Source organism: Oncorhynchus clarkii, unplaced genomic scaffold (genome assembly GCF_045791955.1).
Source record: "Oncorhynchus clarkii lewisi isolate Uvic-CL-2024 unplaced genomic scaffold, UVic_Ocla_1.0 unplaced_contig_10532_pilon_pilon, whole genome shotgun sequence".
Taxonomy (NCBI): domain Eukaryota; kingdom Metazoa; phylum Chordata; class Actinopteri; order Salmoniformes; family Salmonidae; genus Oncorhynchus; species Oncorhynchus clarkii.
Window position 1 is genome coordinate 123,205 of NW_027261121.1, and position 14,843 is coordinate 138,047.

The 14,843-nt window shown below is 44.2% G+C and overlaps 3 protein-coding genes across 3 annotated transcripts in view; all 3 read left to right on the forward strand.

Annotated features, from left to right (window-relative positions):
- LOC139404947 (phosphatidylserine synthase 1-like) overlaps positions 1 to 8,823 on the forward strand; it is a 29,435-nt gene extending 20,612 nt beyond the window's left edge. Inside the window, exons 12-14 of the mRNA XM_071147494.1 lie at positions 1,754 to 1,814; positions 5,624 to 7,924; positions 7,979 to 8,823. Coding sequence (XP_071003595.1) covers positions 1,754 to 1,814; positions 5,624 to 5,718 — 156 coding nt within the window. The 3' untranslated portion in view covers positions 5,719 to 7,924; positions 7,979 to 8,823. The remainder of the gene's footprint in view (positions 1 to 1,753; positions 1,815 to 5,623; positions 7,925 to 7,978) is intronic.
- A 2,225-nt stretch (positions 8,824 to 11,048) lies between these two features.
- LOC139404953 (E3 ubiquitin-protein ligase NHLRC1-like) lies at positions 11,049 to 12,430 on the forward strand. Its single transcript, XM_071147502.1, has one exon. It carries the CDS (start codon positions 11,116 to 11,118, stop codon positions 12,361 to 12,363), a length of 1,248 nt encoding a protein of 415 aa, XP_071003603.1. The 5' UTR covers positions 11,049 to 11,115; the 3' UTR covers positions 12,364 to 12,430.
- A 1,914-nt stretch (positions 12,431 to 14,344) lies between these two features.
- Positions 14,345 to 14,843, forward strand: part of LOC139404948 (kinesin-like protein KIF13A) — a 201,661-nt gene continuing 201,162 nt past the window's right edge. Inside the window, exon 1 of the mRNA XM_071147495.1 lies at positions 14,345 to 14,655. Coding sequence (XP_071003596.1) covers positions 14,595 to 14,655 — 61 coding nt within the window. The 5' untranslated portion in view covers positions 14,345 to 14,594. The remainder of the gene's footprint in view (positions 14,656 to 14,843) is intronic.

Here is a 14,843-nt window from a genome sequence, read left to right on the forward strand (position 1 = left end):
CATGCTAACCTCTCACCATTACAATAACAGGGTAGGTTAGCATTTTATATCATACCCCCAAGACATGCTAACCTCTCACCATTACAATAACAGGGGAGGTTAGCATTTTATAGCATACCCCCAAGACATGCTAACCTCTCACCATTACAATAACAGCGGAGGTTAGCATTTTATATCATACCCCCAAGACATGCTAACCTCTCACCATTACAATAACAGGGGAGCTTAGCATTTTATATCATACCCCCAAGACATGCTAACCTCTCACCATTACAATAACAGGGGAGCTTAGCATTTTATATCATACCCCCAAGACATGCTAACCTCTCACCATTACAATAACAGGGGAGCTTAGCATTTTATATCATACCCCCAAGACATGCTAACCTCTCACCATTACAATAACAGGGGAGCTTAGCATTTTATATCATACCCCCAAGACATGCTAACCTCTCACCATTACAATAACAGGGGAGCTTAGCATTTTATATCATACCCCCAAGACATGCTAACCTCTCACCATTACAATAACAGGGGAGCTTAGCATTTTATATCATACCCCCAAGACATGCTAACCTCTCACCATTACAATAACAGGGGAGGTTAGAATTTTATATCATACCCCCAAGACATGCTAACCTCTCACCATTACAATAACAGGGGGGGTTAGCATTTTATATCATACCCCCAAGACATGCTAACCTCTCACATTACAATAACAGGGGAGGTTAGCATTTTATATCATACCCCCAAGACATGCTAACCTCTCACCATTACAATAACAGGGGAGGTTAGCATTTTATAGCATACCCCCAAGACATGCTAACCTCTCACCATTACAATAACAGGGGAGGTTAGCATTTTATATCATACCCCCAAGACATGCTAACCTCTCACCATTACAATAACAGGGGAGGTTAGCATTTTATTTTTTGTTGGCGGGGTTGATATTTGTGCGTCTCATTTAGTTTGCTTAATTGAGCGACTAAAGTCACTGCAAAAATGTCTAAATTAATTACAGATTTCTTGAGTTATCTTAGGTTAATTCAGACTATTTTGAAGCATCTGGCTACAGCATCTCAACATGGACAAACAGTAGTATTGCTGTTTTTCAAGCGAAGGTCTTTTTAAGGGAGTATGCGAGCTCACTCGTTCAGTTTGCCTAGCCAAGTTTGCTGCCGCCTAAAGTCCCAGGGCCAGAGTGAGGGTTTGAGGGAGTTCTCTGAGTGAGGGTTTGAGAGAGAGTTCTCTGAGTGAGGGTTTGAGAGAGTTCTCTGAGAAGTACTCATAGCCAACTGGAAAGCTTTTCTACAGAAACCATGATTTGTGTAGAATGTTGTTTAACCCTCATTTTTACCGTGCTGTGAATGGCAGTTTCCACACCTGTGATTTTAGAGTTCCAACATAAACTAGCTGACTCACTGTGTAGTTTAGTCTTCAGGGAATATGACCTTGTGGTTCATCTGACCTTGTGGTTCATCTATAAAGAACATGACAGGATGTCACAGCTTTTCATCTGTAGATCATTAACCTTGTATTCACGCCAATGACTTTGTCCCAAATGGCACCCTACTCCCTATATAGCCTAGTGCACTACTTTTCACCAGGACTCTAGTGCACTATACAGTATAGGGGGGGAGGATGCCATTTAGGACTCCTGCCTGTGGCTGGATCAGCTGGCTGTTGGCTGTGTAGCGTTCTCTCAGCCCTATGTCAGTGACATGTCTGTTCTGACCCCTCCTGTGTTTTACAGAGCTACTCTGAATGTGAGGACAGCAACTACAATGAGGACTTTGTGTCAGAACAAGGGAAAGGTAACTATGGTGTCTATTCATCCTCTAGGGTTAAACAGAACAAGGTAACTATGGTGACTGTTCATCCTCTAGGGTTAAACAGAACAAGGGAACTATGGTCTCTATTCATCCTCTAGGGGTAAACAGAACAAGGTAACTATGGTGTCTCTATTCATCCTCTAGGGGTAAACAGAACAAGGTAACTATGGTGTCTCTATTCATCCTCTAGGGGTAAACAGAAGGTAACTATGGTGTCTCTATTCATCCTCTAGGGTTAAACAGAACAAGGTAACTATGGTGTCTCTATTCATCCTCTAGGGTTAAACAGAACAAGGGAACTATGGTGACTATTCATCCTCTAGGGGGTAAACAGAACAAGGGAACTATGGTGACTATTCATCCTCTAGGGGTAAACAGAACAAGGTAACTATGGTGTCTATATTCATCCTCTAGGGTTAAACAGAACAAGGTAAATATGGTGTCTATTCATCCTCTAGGGTTAAACAGAACAAGGGAAATGTAACTATGGTGTCTATTCATCCTCTAGGGGTAAACAGAACAAGGTAACTATGGTGTCTATTCATCCTCTAGGGGTAAACAGAACAAGGCAACTATGGTGTCTATTCATCCTCTAGGGTTAAACAGAACAAGGTAACTATGTTGTCTATTCATCCTCTAGGGGTAAACAGAACAAGGTAACTATGGTGTCTATTCATCCTCTAGGGGTAAACAGAACAAGGGAACTATGGTCTCTATTCATCCTCTAGGGGTAAACAGAACAAGGTAACTATGGTGTCTCTATTCATCCACTAGGGTTAAACAGAACAAGGTAACTATGGTGTCTCTATTCATCCTCTAGGGTTAAACAGAACAAGGTAACTATGGTGTCTCTATTCATCCTCTAGGGTTAAACAGAACAAGGTAACTAGGTGTCTCTATTCATCCTCTAGGGTTAAACAGAACAAGGTAACTATGGTGTCTCTATTCATCCTCTAGGGGTAAACAGAACAAGGTAACTATGGTGTCTATTCATCCTCTAGGGTTAAACAGAACAAGGTAACTATGTTGTCTATTCATCCTCTAGGGGTAAACAGAACAAGGTAACTATGGTGTCTATTCATCCTCTAGGGGTAAACAGAACAAGGGAACTATGGTCTCTATTCATCCTCTAGGGGTAAACAGAACAAGGTAACTATGGTGTCTCTATTCATCCACTAGGGTTAAACAGAACAAGGTAACTATGGTGTCTCTATTCATCCTCTAGGGTTAAACAGAACAAGGTAACTATGGTGTCTCTATTCATCCTCTAGGGTTAAACAGAACAAGGTAACTAGGTGTCTCTATTCATCCTCTAGGGTTAAACAGAACAAGGTAACTATGGTGTCTCTATTCATCCTCTAGGGGTAAACAGAACAAGGTAACTATGGTGTCTATTCATCCTCTAGGGGTAAACGGAACAAGGTAACTATGGTGTCTATTCATCCTCTAGGGTTAAACAGAACAAGGGAAAGGTAACTATGATGTCTATTCATCCTCTAGGGGTAAACAGAACAAGGTAACTATGGTCTCTATTCATCCTCTAGGGTTAAACGGAACAAGGTAACTATGGTGTCTATTCATCCTCTAGGGTTAAACAGAACAAGGGAAAGGTAACTATGGTGTCTATTCATCCTCTAGGGTTAAACAGAACAAGGTAACTATGGTGTCTCTATTCATCCTCTAGGGGTAAACAGAACAAGGGAAAGGTAACTATGGTGTCTCTATTCATCCGATAGGGTTAAACAGAACAAGGGAGAGGTAACTATGGTGTCTCTATTCATCCTCTAGGGTTAAACAGAACAAGGGAACTATGGTCTCTATTCATCCTCTAGGGGTAAACAGAACAAGGTAACTATGGTGTCTATTCATCCTCTAGGGGTAAACAGAACAAGGTAACTATGGTGTCTCTATTCATCCTCTAGGGTTAAACAGAACAAGGGAACTATGGTCTCTATTCATCCTCTAGGGGTAAACAGAACAAGGTAACTATGGTGTCTATTCATCCTCTAGGGGTAAACAGAACAAGGTAACTATGGTGTCTATTCATCCTCTAGGGGTAAACAGAACAAGGTAACTATGGTGTCTCTATTCATCCTCTAGGGTTAAACAGAACAAGGTAACTATGGTGTCTCTATTCATCCTCTAGGGTTAAACAGAACAAGGTAACTATGGTGTCTCTATTCATCCTCTAGGGTTAAACAGAACAAAGTAACTATGGTGTCTATTCATCCTCTAGGGTTAAACAGAACAAGGTAACTATGGTGTCTATTCATCCTCTAGGGGTAAACAGAACAAGGTAACTATGGTGTCTCTATTCATCCTCTAGGGTTAAACAGAACAAGGTAACTATGGTGTCTCTATTCATCCTCTAGGGGTAAACAGAACAAGGTAACTATGGTGTGTCTATTCATCCTCTAGGGGTAAACAGAACAAGGGAGAGGTAACTATGGTGTCTCTATTCATCCTCTAGGGGTTAAACAGAACAAGGTAAATATGGTGTCTCTATTCATCCTCTAGGGGTTAAACAGAACAAGGTAACTATGGTGTCTATTCATCCTCTAGGGGTAAACAGAACAAGGTAACTATGGTGTCTATTCATCCTCTAGGGGTTAAACAGAACAAGGTAACTATGGTCTCTATTCATCCTCTAGGGGTAAACAGAACAAGGTAACTATGGTGTCTATTCATCCTCTAGGGGTTAAACAGAACAAGGTAACTATGGTCTCTATTCATCCTCTAGGGTTAAACAGAACAAGGTAACTATGGTGTCTCTATTCATCCGCTAGGGTTAAACACATGCAGGTCATTATTAATGGGTTTCGTATGTAATATGCCATTTTTAGTTATTTATGCCTCCCATTGTTGGGTAACTTGAGTTTCATCCAATCTGAGACTGGGAGAGTTTACTGTAAATATAGCTAGGCAGTGGTCTGACCTCTAGTGGTTGACTGGGAGAGTTTACTGTAAATATAGTTAGGTAGTGGTCTGACCTCTAGTGGTTGACTGGGAGAGTTTACTGTAATATAGTTAGGTAGTGGTCTGACTTCTAGTGGTTGACTGGGAGAGTTTACTGTAATATAGTTAGGTAGTGGTCTGACCTAGTGGTTGACTGGGAGAGTTTACTGTAAATACAGTTAGGTAGTGGTCTGACCTAGTGGTTGACTGGGAGGGTTTACTGTAAAACAGTTAGGTAGTGGTCTGACCTAGTGGTTGACTGTGAGAGTTTACTGTAAATATAGTTAGGTAGTGGTCTGACCTAGTGGTTGACTGGGAGGGTTTACTGTAAATATAGTTAGGTAGTGGTCTGACCTCTAGTGGTTTGATTGGGGAACTTGCCTCTTATCCAATGGAAACACACCTCTACTTTCAACTATGTTCAACCATCAAAATGTGTCGTCCATTAGAGATGTCTTTGCGAATTGTTCAACACAGACACAATATGAACATTAAAACAATGAGAATCTTTCCCTCTCTCACTCTGTTCTTTGGCTATGTCTATTTGTTGTGTATGACTTTGATGGTGCACTGTCTGTATATTTAGACATCTTGGTTGTGTCTCAAATGGCATCCTCTACAATGCACACTACCCATAGGGCTCTGGTCAAAATTAGTGCACTGTATAGGCAATAGGGTGCCATTTAGGACGCACACCATATCTTTTTACTGTTTTATATTGTATGACATCACATTTGATGTGTTTTCTAGATATGTACCAATATGTTATAATAAACCTGAACCTAATCCTAAACTTAAACCTTATCTAAACTTAATCCTAAACTTAAACCTTGCAGGAGAACTGCATTCTGAGGGTGAGGCTCCTCCCACCAGGCAGCGTGGGCGGAGCTCAGGGAAGAACAAATCCACCAATGGGCTGGGGAAGAAGTAATGCTAGCCCTGCCACCCAGGGGGGAGTCCCGCCCTCTTCTCCTGTCAGAACCCCGGACCACAGAGGAAGAGGTGCATGTTGGGAGAGATGGAAGAGAAAGAAAGGATAGACGACACTTTCCCTGTGCATTTTAACATACGGAGAAGCACCCATCCATAAGAGGGGAGAGTGGGCCCAGGTTAGGGGCATGGTCAGTGGACAGGATAGACAGACACCATGTCCATGCAGGGTTGTAGAGGGAGAGAGGGGGGGTGTGGCCTATAGATCAGAGAACCACACAGATACCTACTGGTGGTTCACACGGTCAGAGCTCCTACCTACCTTACGGCTGATCAGTTTGTGTGTGTCTGCGTAAGCATGTGTGTGTGGTGGCAATATTGCTTCTCCTCAGTCAGAACCGAAGAATGCATGTTCCATTGTACAGGAGTTGATAAACTACTGTGATTGGAGAGCTACGTTTATCCTGTACCATATATCTTTCATGTGCTTCAGCCCATAGAATTAGAATACTAGAATGGATATGAACCTTCTTATGATGGTATACAGGCTGTCGGCCATTTTGGTCAGGGAGTTGCTCAACCATGGTTAGCCAGTGCTGTGATAAGATAATGTGTAAAATAATGAATTGGGGGAATTTGTCTACAGTGTGTGTTTGTTAGCTAGCTAACCGGGCAGCTTTTAGAGGAACGATTCAATTCATTTGTCCAATTAACTGTCAATATGCCAACATTCCATTCCAACAATCCCATTCATTGGCTGGTTGGACTTCGCCTAGTTGTAAATGCAATAAGTTAGTTATTGATTATTGTATCATAGTGGCAGTCAGTTTTCCAAGAAAACAACAACAACAACAATTTTGACATTTTATAGTCTGTTTACATATATTATAGAGGCTATATCAAAATGTGTATAAAACCTGTATAAACTGTATTTATAATTATGACTATTTTAGATTGCCGATCACATTTAGACATTTCTGATATCACATGCCTTACTTTTGGTTACCTGTAGAAGTCAAATCCGGATTCTGCCTCTACTGCCAGTTAGACTGGTTAGGATTCCTCCCTGAACAATATGGCTTCTGTTATTCACACTATTCTGACATAGCCCCCCCACCACCACCACCTCCATCAGACTACTGTATGTAAATGGGGCCCCTATTCTTTATATAGTGCACTAAGATTGACCAGACCCCAGTCCAATGTACTGCACCAAGAAGACAATAGGGTGCCATTTGGGAAGCAGAGATGATATAGCTGTGTAAATATGACAGAAGTTGGACTCTCGTGTTGACTACTGTAGAGGAAGGCTGTTCTTCTCTGCTCCAACTCTTCATCGTCAGTTGGTTCATATTTACAAGTGTTCACCATTTTTGGTTTGTTTTTATGACTTGAACAAAGAGAGGAATGTGAACAGAGGCCATATGTATCAAACATCTGAGTAGGAGGGCTGATCTAGGATCAGGTCCCAATGTAATCCTACTCATTACGCTCTACAATACTCAAACTGATCCTAGATCAGCCATCTACTGTCAGAGTAGAGATGCTTGGTACATATGGCACCAGGGTTTTAATGCAAAGCTGCTTTGGCATGTAAGGACGGACGTTTGTGATTGTTGTGTTTGACCTCCTGGGTCAGAGGGTTGTCTTTACTCCACCAGCTCCATATTAACTGTTGACTTACGCTGTTTTGGAGATGCTGTACATTTACTGTCATGTTTTGTGAAATCATCATCATGACCTTTGTGTGATTTATTATGTGACGTCCCAAATGGCACCCTATTCCCTCTATAGTGACCTTTGACCAGAGTCCTATGGGCCCTGGTTCTAAAGTAGTGCACTACAAAGGGATTTTGATGCCATTTAGAATGCAGCCTTCCTCTCCCTTCACATCTGGGCTGCTGTGTTTTTCCAGTAAACGACGAGGCCAGTCGTTCATAGTTGGAGCTTGGTCTGTCTGTGCAGGCAGGTAGCTTTGTGTCCCTACGATGTGGATGTTCTCGCCTTCATGGCATTTTGCATGGCTAAGTGTGGAAATGGAGTGTCTCGGGAGGGCCTGGGGGAGGCTACAGATTTACTACAGTAGTAGTGACAGCATGGTCTTTGCGTCAGTGTCACACCACATCAGTAAGCCAGTATTCACACCATGTCTTTTTTCAGTGTTGCTGTAAACATTTTTAATTCAACGCCCATGTGCCTGTATGTATGTATGTATGTATGTATGTATGTATGTGTGTGTGTGTGTGTGTGTGTGTGTGTAGTTTTGTTCTTTTTAACACGTTTTTGCAGTTTGTATTCAGCCTTCTACATTTCTCCTTGAGTCTTTATTCCAGTGTTCTATTGATGATTATAAACTGGGTGGTTTGAGCCCTGAATGCTGATTGGCTGACAGCCGTGGTATATCAGACCGTGTACCATGGGTATGACAAAACATGTATTTTTTACTGCTCTAATTATGTTGGTAACCAGTTTATAATAGCAATAAGGCACCTCAGGGGTTTGTGATATATGGCCAATATACCACTGCTAAGGGCCGTGTTGCATTGTGCCTAACAACAGCCCTTAGCCGTGGTATATTGGCCTTATATCACACCCCCTCGGGCCTTTATTGCTCAAGTAAAGGTTTGTCAGTCACTGGGCCTGGGTAATACTCTGAGAATGCATCCATCCTTCCTCCCCCTTGGAGTAAACGCTGTTCTGACATAACTGTGTCTTTCTAAGCTACTTTTTTTTGTATACAAAATTGCGTATAATTCCTGAGAAATGTGGTTTGACGAATGGAGTTTAGCGATGTCACTCTGAGCTGTTTTCACCCACCCAGTTGTCAGATAAGTGAATATTTCGAGGGAGGGTGGAAGGGAGGGTGGAAGGGTGCATTTTAGAAGTATTCAACCATAGCCATCATCTCAACACAAATATTTCTCATGTCAAAATCAGACACTGACACTCATCCCCAGGTAGCATGGACCAGACTCCCTGGCTGTATAGAATATGGCGTATTGTTTCTGGAATGAAGATGCCATTTTGCCAAAACAATCCCTCTCGAAAAGGAGACTTGTGTTTTTGTTTGTTTTTTCACTCTGAATTAATAAAACTTTATTAAAAATGTTTTGTATTTCCTCTTCAATTGTCTTGTAGACTGTGTGTTTGTCTCATTAGAAATACCTTGTACTGTGTTGAGGTTAAAACCTATAGCCTTTGTACAAAGTCCTTCGTTATGTGGTCTTATCCATTCTCTGTAACTCCCATTGTGATTCAAGGGTTCATAGTTGAAAAGGTTGATAGGGCTGAATGATTATAATATGCACATAATGTATCATGGAATGCTTCCTGGTTCCAGTACACATGTTGATTCCAAAATATTGAGCTATTTACACAATAATTCTACAACACATTTGGGACCCTACTTTGGGTTCCTCCAAACACCAAAGCTGTATTTTAGTTATCCAGGGTACAGTATCTGCATACAGGCCTAATCACTAAGTATAAAGCACTACAGTTAATAGCTTGTCCAACTCCAGGTGTTTATTGGAACTTGCTTGCCACTGTCCAATTAGGCCCTTGGGTCAACAAAACCGTAGTCTTGTGGAGATGAAGATGCTTGGCCAGCACTCAAGTGAGATTTGTTTTTGGGTTGCTGAGATTAGTCCAGTAGAAGATGTGTAATTCCCTGGATTGACCTCTGGAGGGGGGTCTGCTCTCTAGCAGGAGAGGGAAGTGGGCCTGCTCTGGAGCCTGGAGCTGTCCTTCCTCACCACTCAACCAACCTGTCCCAAATGGCACCCTAGTCCCTATACGGTGCACCACTTTTGACCAGGGCCCATTGGGTGCCGGTCAGAGGTAGTGCACTATATAGGGAGTAGGGTGCTGTTTGAGAAGCAGCCAGAGGGATCAGATTTCACTCGTTCGGCACGCCAGGGAACAGACAGAAATAGCCTCCATGTTCTGACCTATAAAGAGATGGATTTCAACAAGCTGTTAATTGATGCTGCTGCCAAGTCAGGAAGAAGTTAAAGCGATGACTTTGACCATAGACTAGAAATGACAGGATGATGGTTTTGAAGTCACACAGAGTAATGTGGAGTAACTAGCAGAGGGCCCCTAAATCACTGCGTACTTGTGTCTATTCTGACAAACAGAAGTCCTTTCAGAAGTGACCCATTACCATCCAGACTAGTGTTAATTGTTTTACTGCATGGCTCAGAGATTCCAGAAGTCACTGAATTGTTCCTCAGACCTGTGTGACACCTCTTTCCACTAGAGGGCAGCAGAGGGCCTCAGAGTGAGCCTGCCCACTGTGTCAAAGTCACATGACAGCCTAAGCCTACAGGAGGCCAGTGCTCTCAGACTTTCAAAATGTCACCCTTGTTGTGTTTTCCTCTCTCCGTCTCTTTCCTCCTCTCTCTTTCCCTCTCTGACTTTCAACATATTTCCTCCGTGTTTCCTCAAAAATACTTTCCAGCCGTAGCAGACTGCAGCAGAGCTGACACTGTGACTGTCGTCGGGTAAAGAGACTGCAGCAGAGCTGACACTGTGACTGTCTTTGGGTAAAGAGACTGCAGCAGAGCTGACACTGTGACTGTCGTCGGGTAAAGAGACTGCAGCAGAGCTGACACTGTGACTGTCGTTGGGTAGACTGCAGCAGAGCTGACACTGTGACTGTCGTCGGGTAAAGAGACTGCAGCAGAGCTGACACTGTGACTGTCGTTGGGTAAAGAGACTGCAGCAGAGCTGACACTGTGACTGCTGTTGGGTAAAGAGACTGCAGCAGAGCTGACACTGTGACTGCTGTTGGGTAAAGAGACTGCAGCAGAGCTGACACTGTGACTGTCGTTGGGTAAAGAGACTGCAACAGAGCTGACACTGTGACTGTCGTCGGGTTAAGAGACTGCAACAGAGCTGACACTGTGACTGTCGTCGGGTTAAGAGACTGCAGCAGAGCTGACACTGACTGTCGTCGGGTAGACTGCAGCAGAGCTGACACTGACTGTCGTTGGGTAGACAGCAGCAGAGCTGACACTGTGACTGTCGTCGGGTAAAGAAACTGCAGCAGAGCTGACACTGTGACTGTCGTCGGGTTAAGAGACTGCAGCAGAGCTGACACTGTGACTGTCGTCGGGTAGACTGCAGCAGAGCTGACACTGCGACTGTCGTCGGGTAAAGAAACTGCAGCAGAGCTGACACTGTGACTGTCGTCGGGTAAAGAAACTGCAGCAGAGCTGACACTGTGACTGTCGTCGGGTAAAGAAACTGCAGCAGAGCTGACACTGTGACTGTCGTCGGGTTAAGAGACTGCAGCAGAGCTGACACTGTGACTGTCGTCGGGTTAAGAGACTGCAGCAGAGCTGACACTGTGACAGCCATCGGGTAAAGTAAAAGAGAGGATATCTACACTATCATGGCTGATGTTCCTGTTCCTCCTTCCTCACTGAGAACAGAGGGGATCCTCCTGAGAGAGATCCACGTCAACCTACTGGAGTGTAAAGTCTGCTTCGAGAAGTATAACCCACGGCAGAAGGAACGCCGGCCTCAGAACCTGTCCTGCGGCCATGTACTCTGTCTGGAATGTGTCCGGGCGCTCTCCCACCCCGTCCTCAAGAAGCTTGAGTGCCCCTTCTGCCGGCAGCTGTGTGACGTTGACAGCACCTCCCACTGCCAGGCGCTGACAGACCTCCAGGATCTTCTGCTCTCCCGCTCCCCCAGGTCACCTGTCCCTCATCGGGTCAGAGGAGGCAGCGGCTGGGTCGGAGGTCTGGGCTCTGGAGCTCTGCGGCTTCGCTCAGCCTTCGGGGGCTGGGGGTCCCTGATCAACCCCACGGGGGTGGCCGTGTTCGGGTCCTCTGGGACCTTGGTGGTGGTGCACGATGGAGAAAGGAGGGTGGTGGTATTCGGGCCTCAGGGCAGGCGGCTGCACGGGTTCGGGCGGAGGGGTCGCGGCCACGGGGAGGTGTGTCACCCGGTGGATGTGGCGGTGACTCCCAGCGGGTATGTGGTTGTGACGGATGCCGGTGACGGTGCAGTGAAAGTGTTCACCTCCAGGGGGAGTTATGTTCTGGCGGTGTGGGACTCCTTCCAGATGCCCTGGGGGGTGGACGTGGACAGCTGTGGACATATCCTGGTCACTGACATCCAGGCCGGCACTCTCTCCCAGGTCGTGGTGGACTTTGCCCGTGGCGTGACTCTGATGAACCGAGCGGTCATAACCGACCTCCAGCGGCCCAAGGCAGTGGCCTGCTGTCGGGTGACGGGGAACATCGCCCTGGTGGAGACACTGGGGCTCACCACCACACAACCTTCAAATGGCCCCCGGCCTACCAGACTGACAATATTCAACAAAGACTTTAACGTGCTCTCTCAGATAGACAGCTTTACTCTGAGCCTGGGGGCCTCCGTGTGGCCCTGCATGTCTGCCGTGGCCTTTGACAGGGATGGGGATGTGATCGTGATAGACTCCCAGCGTGGGTTGATTTGGAGTTTGGGAAAGCTCCAGAACGGCCCGGTCCTAACCCCTCTGGTCAGTGGAGACTTGGTTCGCCCGGTGGGGCTGGTCGCCACAGCACAGAACACGCTGATTGTTTTAGACAGTGGAGACCATGCAGTGAAGATGTATTCAGTTCACTCGGATGCTATTCTAGTCCAAAAATGATGTAGGAAGAGTTAGCTGTCTGGCTGACTTGTATTGTGAAAAAAAATATAAACTAAATGCATAATGCCTGGTGATTCCACCTGTTGTGATGTAACACAATAAAATCCAGATTCAAATTATACAAATGTTTTAAGAGGATTTTTTTTGAGCATGTTTTTATTTTCGAACGCTGTTGGAAAGAATGAAATGAAGAGCATTAATAACATGGGGTGTTTGGGCTCTCCTCCCATTTTCACCTGTCCTTAATACTTTGTAATAACATGGTAATGACAGGCGGATAATGACATGGTAATGACAGGTGAATAATGACATGGTAATGACAGGTGGATAATGACATGGTAACGACAGGTGGGTAATGACATGGTAATGACAGGCGGATAATGACATGGTCATGACAGGTGGATAATGACATGGTAATGATAGGTGGATAATAACATGGTAATGACAGGCGGATAATGACATGGTCATGACAGGTGGATAATGACATGGCCATGACAGGTGGGTAATGACATGGTAATGACAGGTGGATAATGACATGGTCATGACAGGTGGATAATGACATGGCCATGACAGGTGGGTAATGACATGGTCATGACAGGTGGATAATAACATGATAATGACAGGTGGATAATGACATGGTAATGACATGTGGATAATAACATGATAATGACAGGTGGATAAAGACATGTTAATGACAGGTGGATAATGGCATGGTAACTACATGTGGATAATAACATGATAATGACAGGTGGATAATGACATGGTCTTGACAGGTGGGTAATGACATGGTCATGACAGGTGGATAATGACATGGTCATGACAGGTGGATAATGACATGGTCTTGACAGGTGGGTAATGACATGGTCATGACAGGTGGATAATGACATGGTCATGACAGGTGGATAATGACATGGTCATGACAGGTGGATAATGACATGGTAATGACATGTGGATAATGACATGGTAATGACAGGTGGATAATGACACGGTCATGACAGGTGGATAATGACATGGTAATGACAGGTGGATAATGACATGGTAATGACAGGTGGATAATGACATGGTCATGACAGGTGGATAATGACATGGTCATGACAGGTGGATAATGACATGGTCATGACAGGTGGATAATGACATGGTAATGACAGGTGGATAATTACTTCTGAGATATACAAATAAACTAGGCCTACTAATTGTAAAACTGTACTGTGATTACAGTGACTGCACCTATGTCATTACATATTTTAGGAACATTTCTCATCTCTGGTTATGTTTAACTGACAGCCTGGTGCTAATTAGACAATACATTTAATTGTATTCATCTTTATTTATCCAGGAAGTCCCATTGAGGTCAGAAGATCTATTTTACAAGGGAGACCTGTTGCCAGAAGGTTAATTTATTTCATTTATGTTTAACGAAGTCTATTTGTTTGAACACTTTTGGAGGTAATTTGCACATGTTCTGTTTCATAGGGTGTATTCACTACGATCCAAACGGATCCAAACGGAACGAAACCTGAATTTGTCCCATTGAAACTCTCGTTTTCATTGTAAAACCTTTTTTGGGAGTAAACCGTTTCCTTTGCAAAACGTGTTGGACTAATGATTATACTCCTGGTGTATCGACTAAGTAGGCTAGGCTATCCGGGCCAGTCCCGGACATAAAAAAGGCATCAGTAAAAGTTTAGTCACTTTCAGGCCACTGATGAGGAGGGCTAGTATCTCCTCCTCTTCTTCCTCTTACACATTTTACACAGTCTACATTTCACAATATTTTTGAACCCCATAAGCGCGTGCACTGATACAGTTCCCGACTTTTCCCGATCCCCCATGCTGGGTTTCCCAATATTGGGCAGTTCGGTTCGTGTTATGAGAAATCCTTTTTGTTGTTGCATAGCCTTAAGGCACCGCATGATTTCCAGCAGCCAGAGAGAGAGACAATCGTGTGAACTGCTCCCACTTGAAGATGGCGGTTGTGATGCTGTCTGGGACTGGAGCACAGTGCTGGATCTGCATAGGACGATAACTTGATGGATATAAAGACAATGTTCAGTTTTTATTTTCTCTGTCTTCTGGACTGGACTCTTTTGGGATTGTGTTATTAGGGCATACTCACACGTTCAACACCGGCTGAAAGTGGACTGGTCTTTTCGGGGACGGGGAGAGCCAGACGGATAGCCATAGCTTGCTAGCTAACACATTGATGGTAGTCCAGGCTGGGAGGAAAGTGGATGAAAATGTCGGATACCAAGGTAAAAGTTGCAGTCAGAGTCCGACCCATGAACCGGAGAGGTAAGTTACCGTAACTGAAAAAGAACCCGAATTCAGCAAACGTTACAGTTGTATTTAATACGTGCTAACTCGTTTTTAGTACCCCTTCTTTAGCCTTTTATCCCAAATATATATTTTTTTGTTGCTGCAGATAGAAAGTTAGCAACCAAGTCTTCTAGCCAAATGACAGGCTGCTTATATGTGTCACG

Excerpts from the sequence above, each read along its gene's own strand:
- LOC139404953 (XM_071147502.1), top strand. The coding sequence starts at position 11,116 with ATGGCTGATGTTCCTGTTCCTCCTTCCTCACTGAGAACAGAGGGGATC.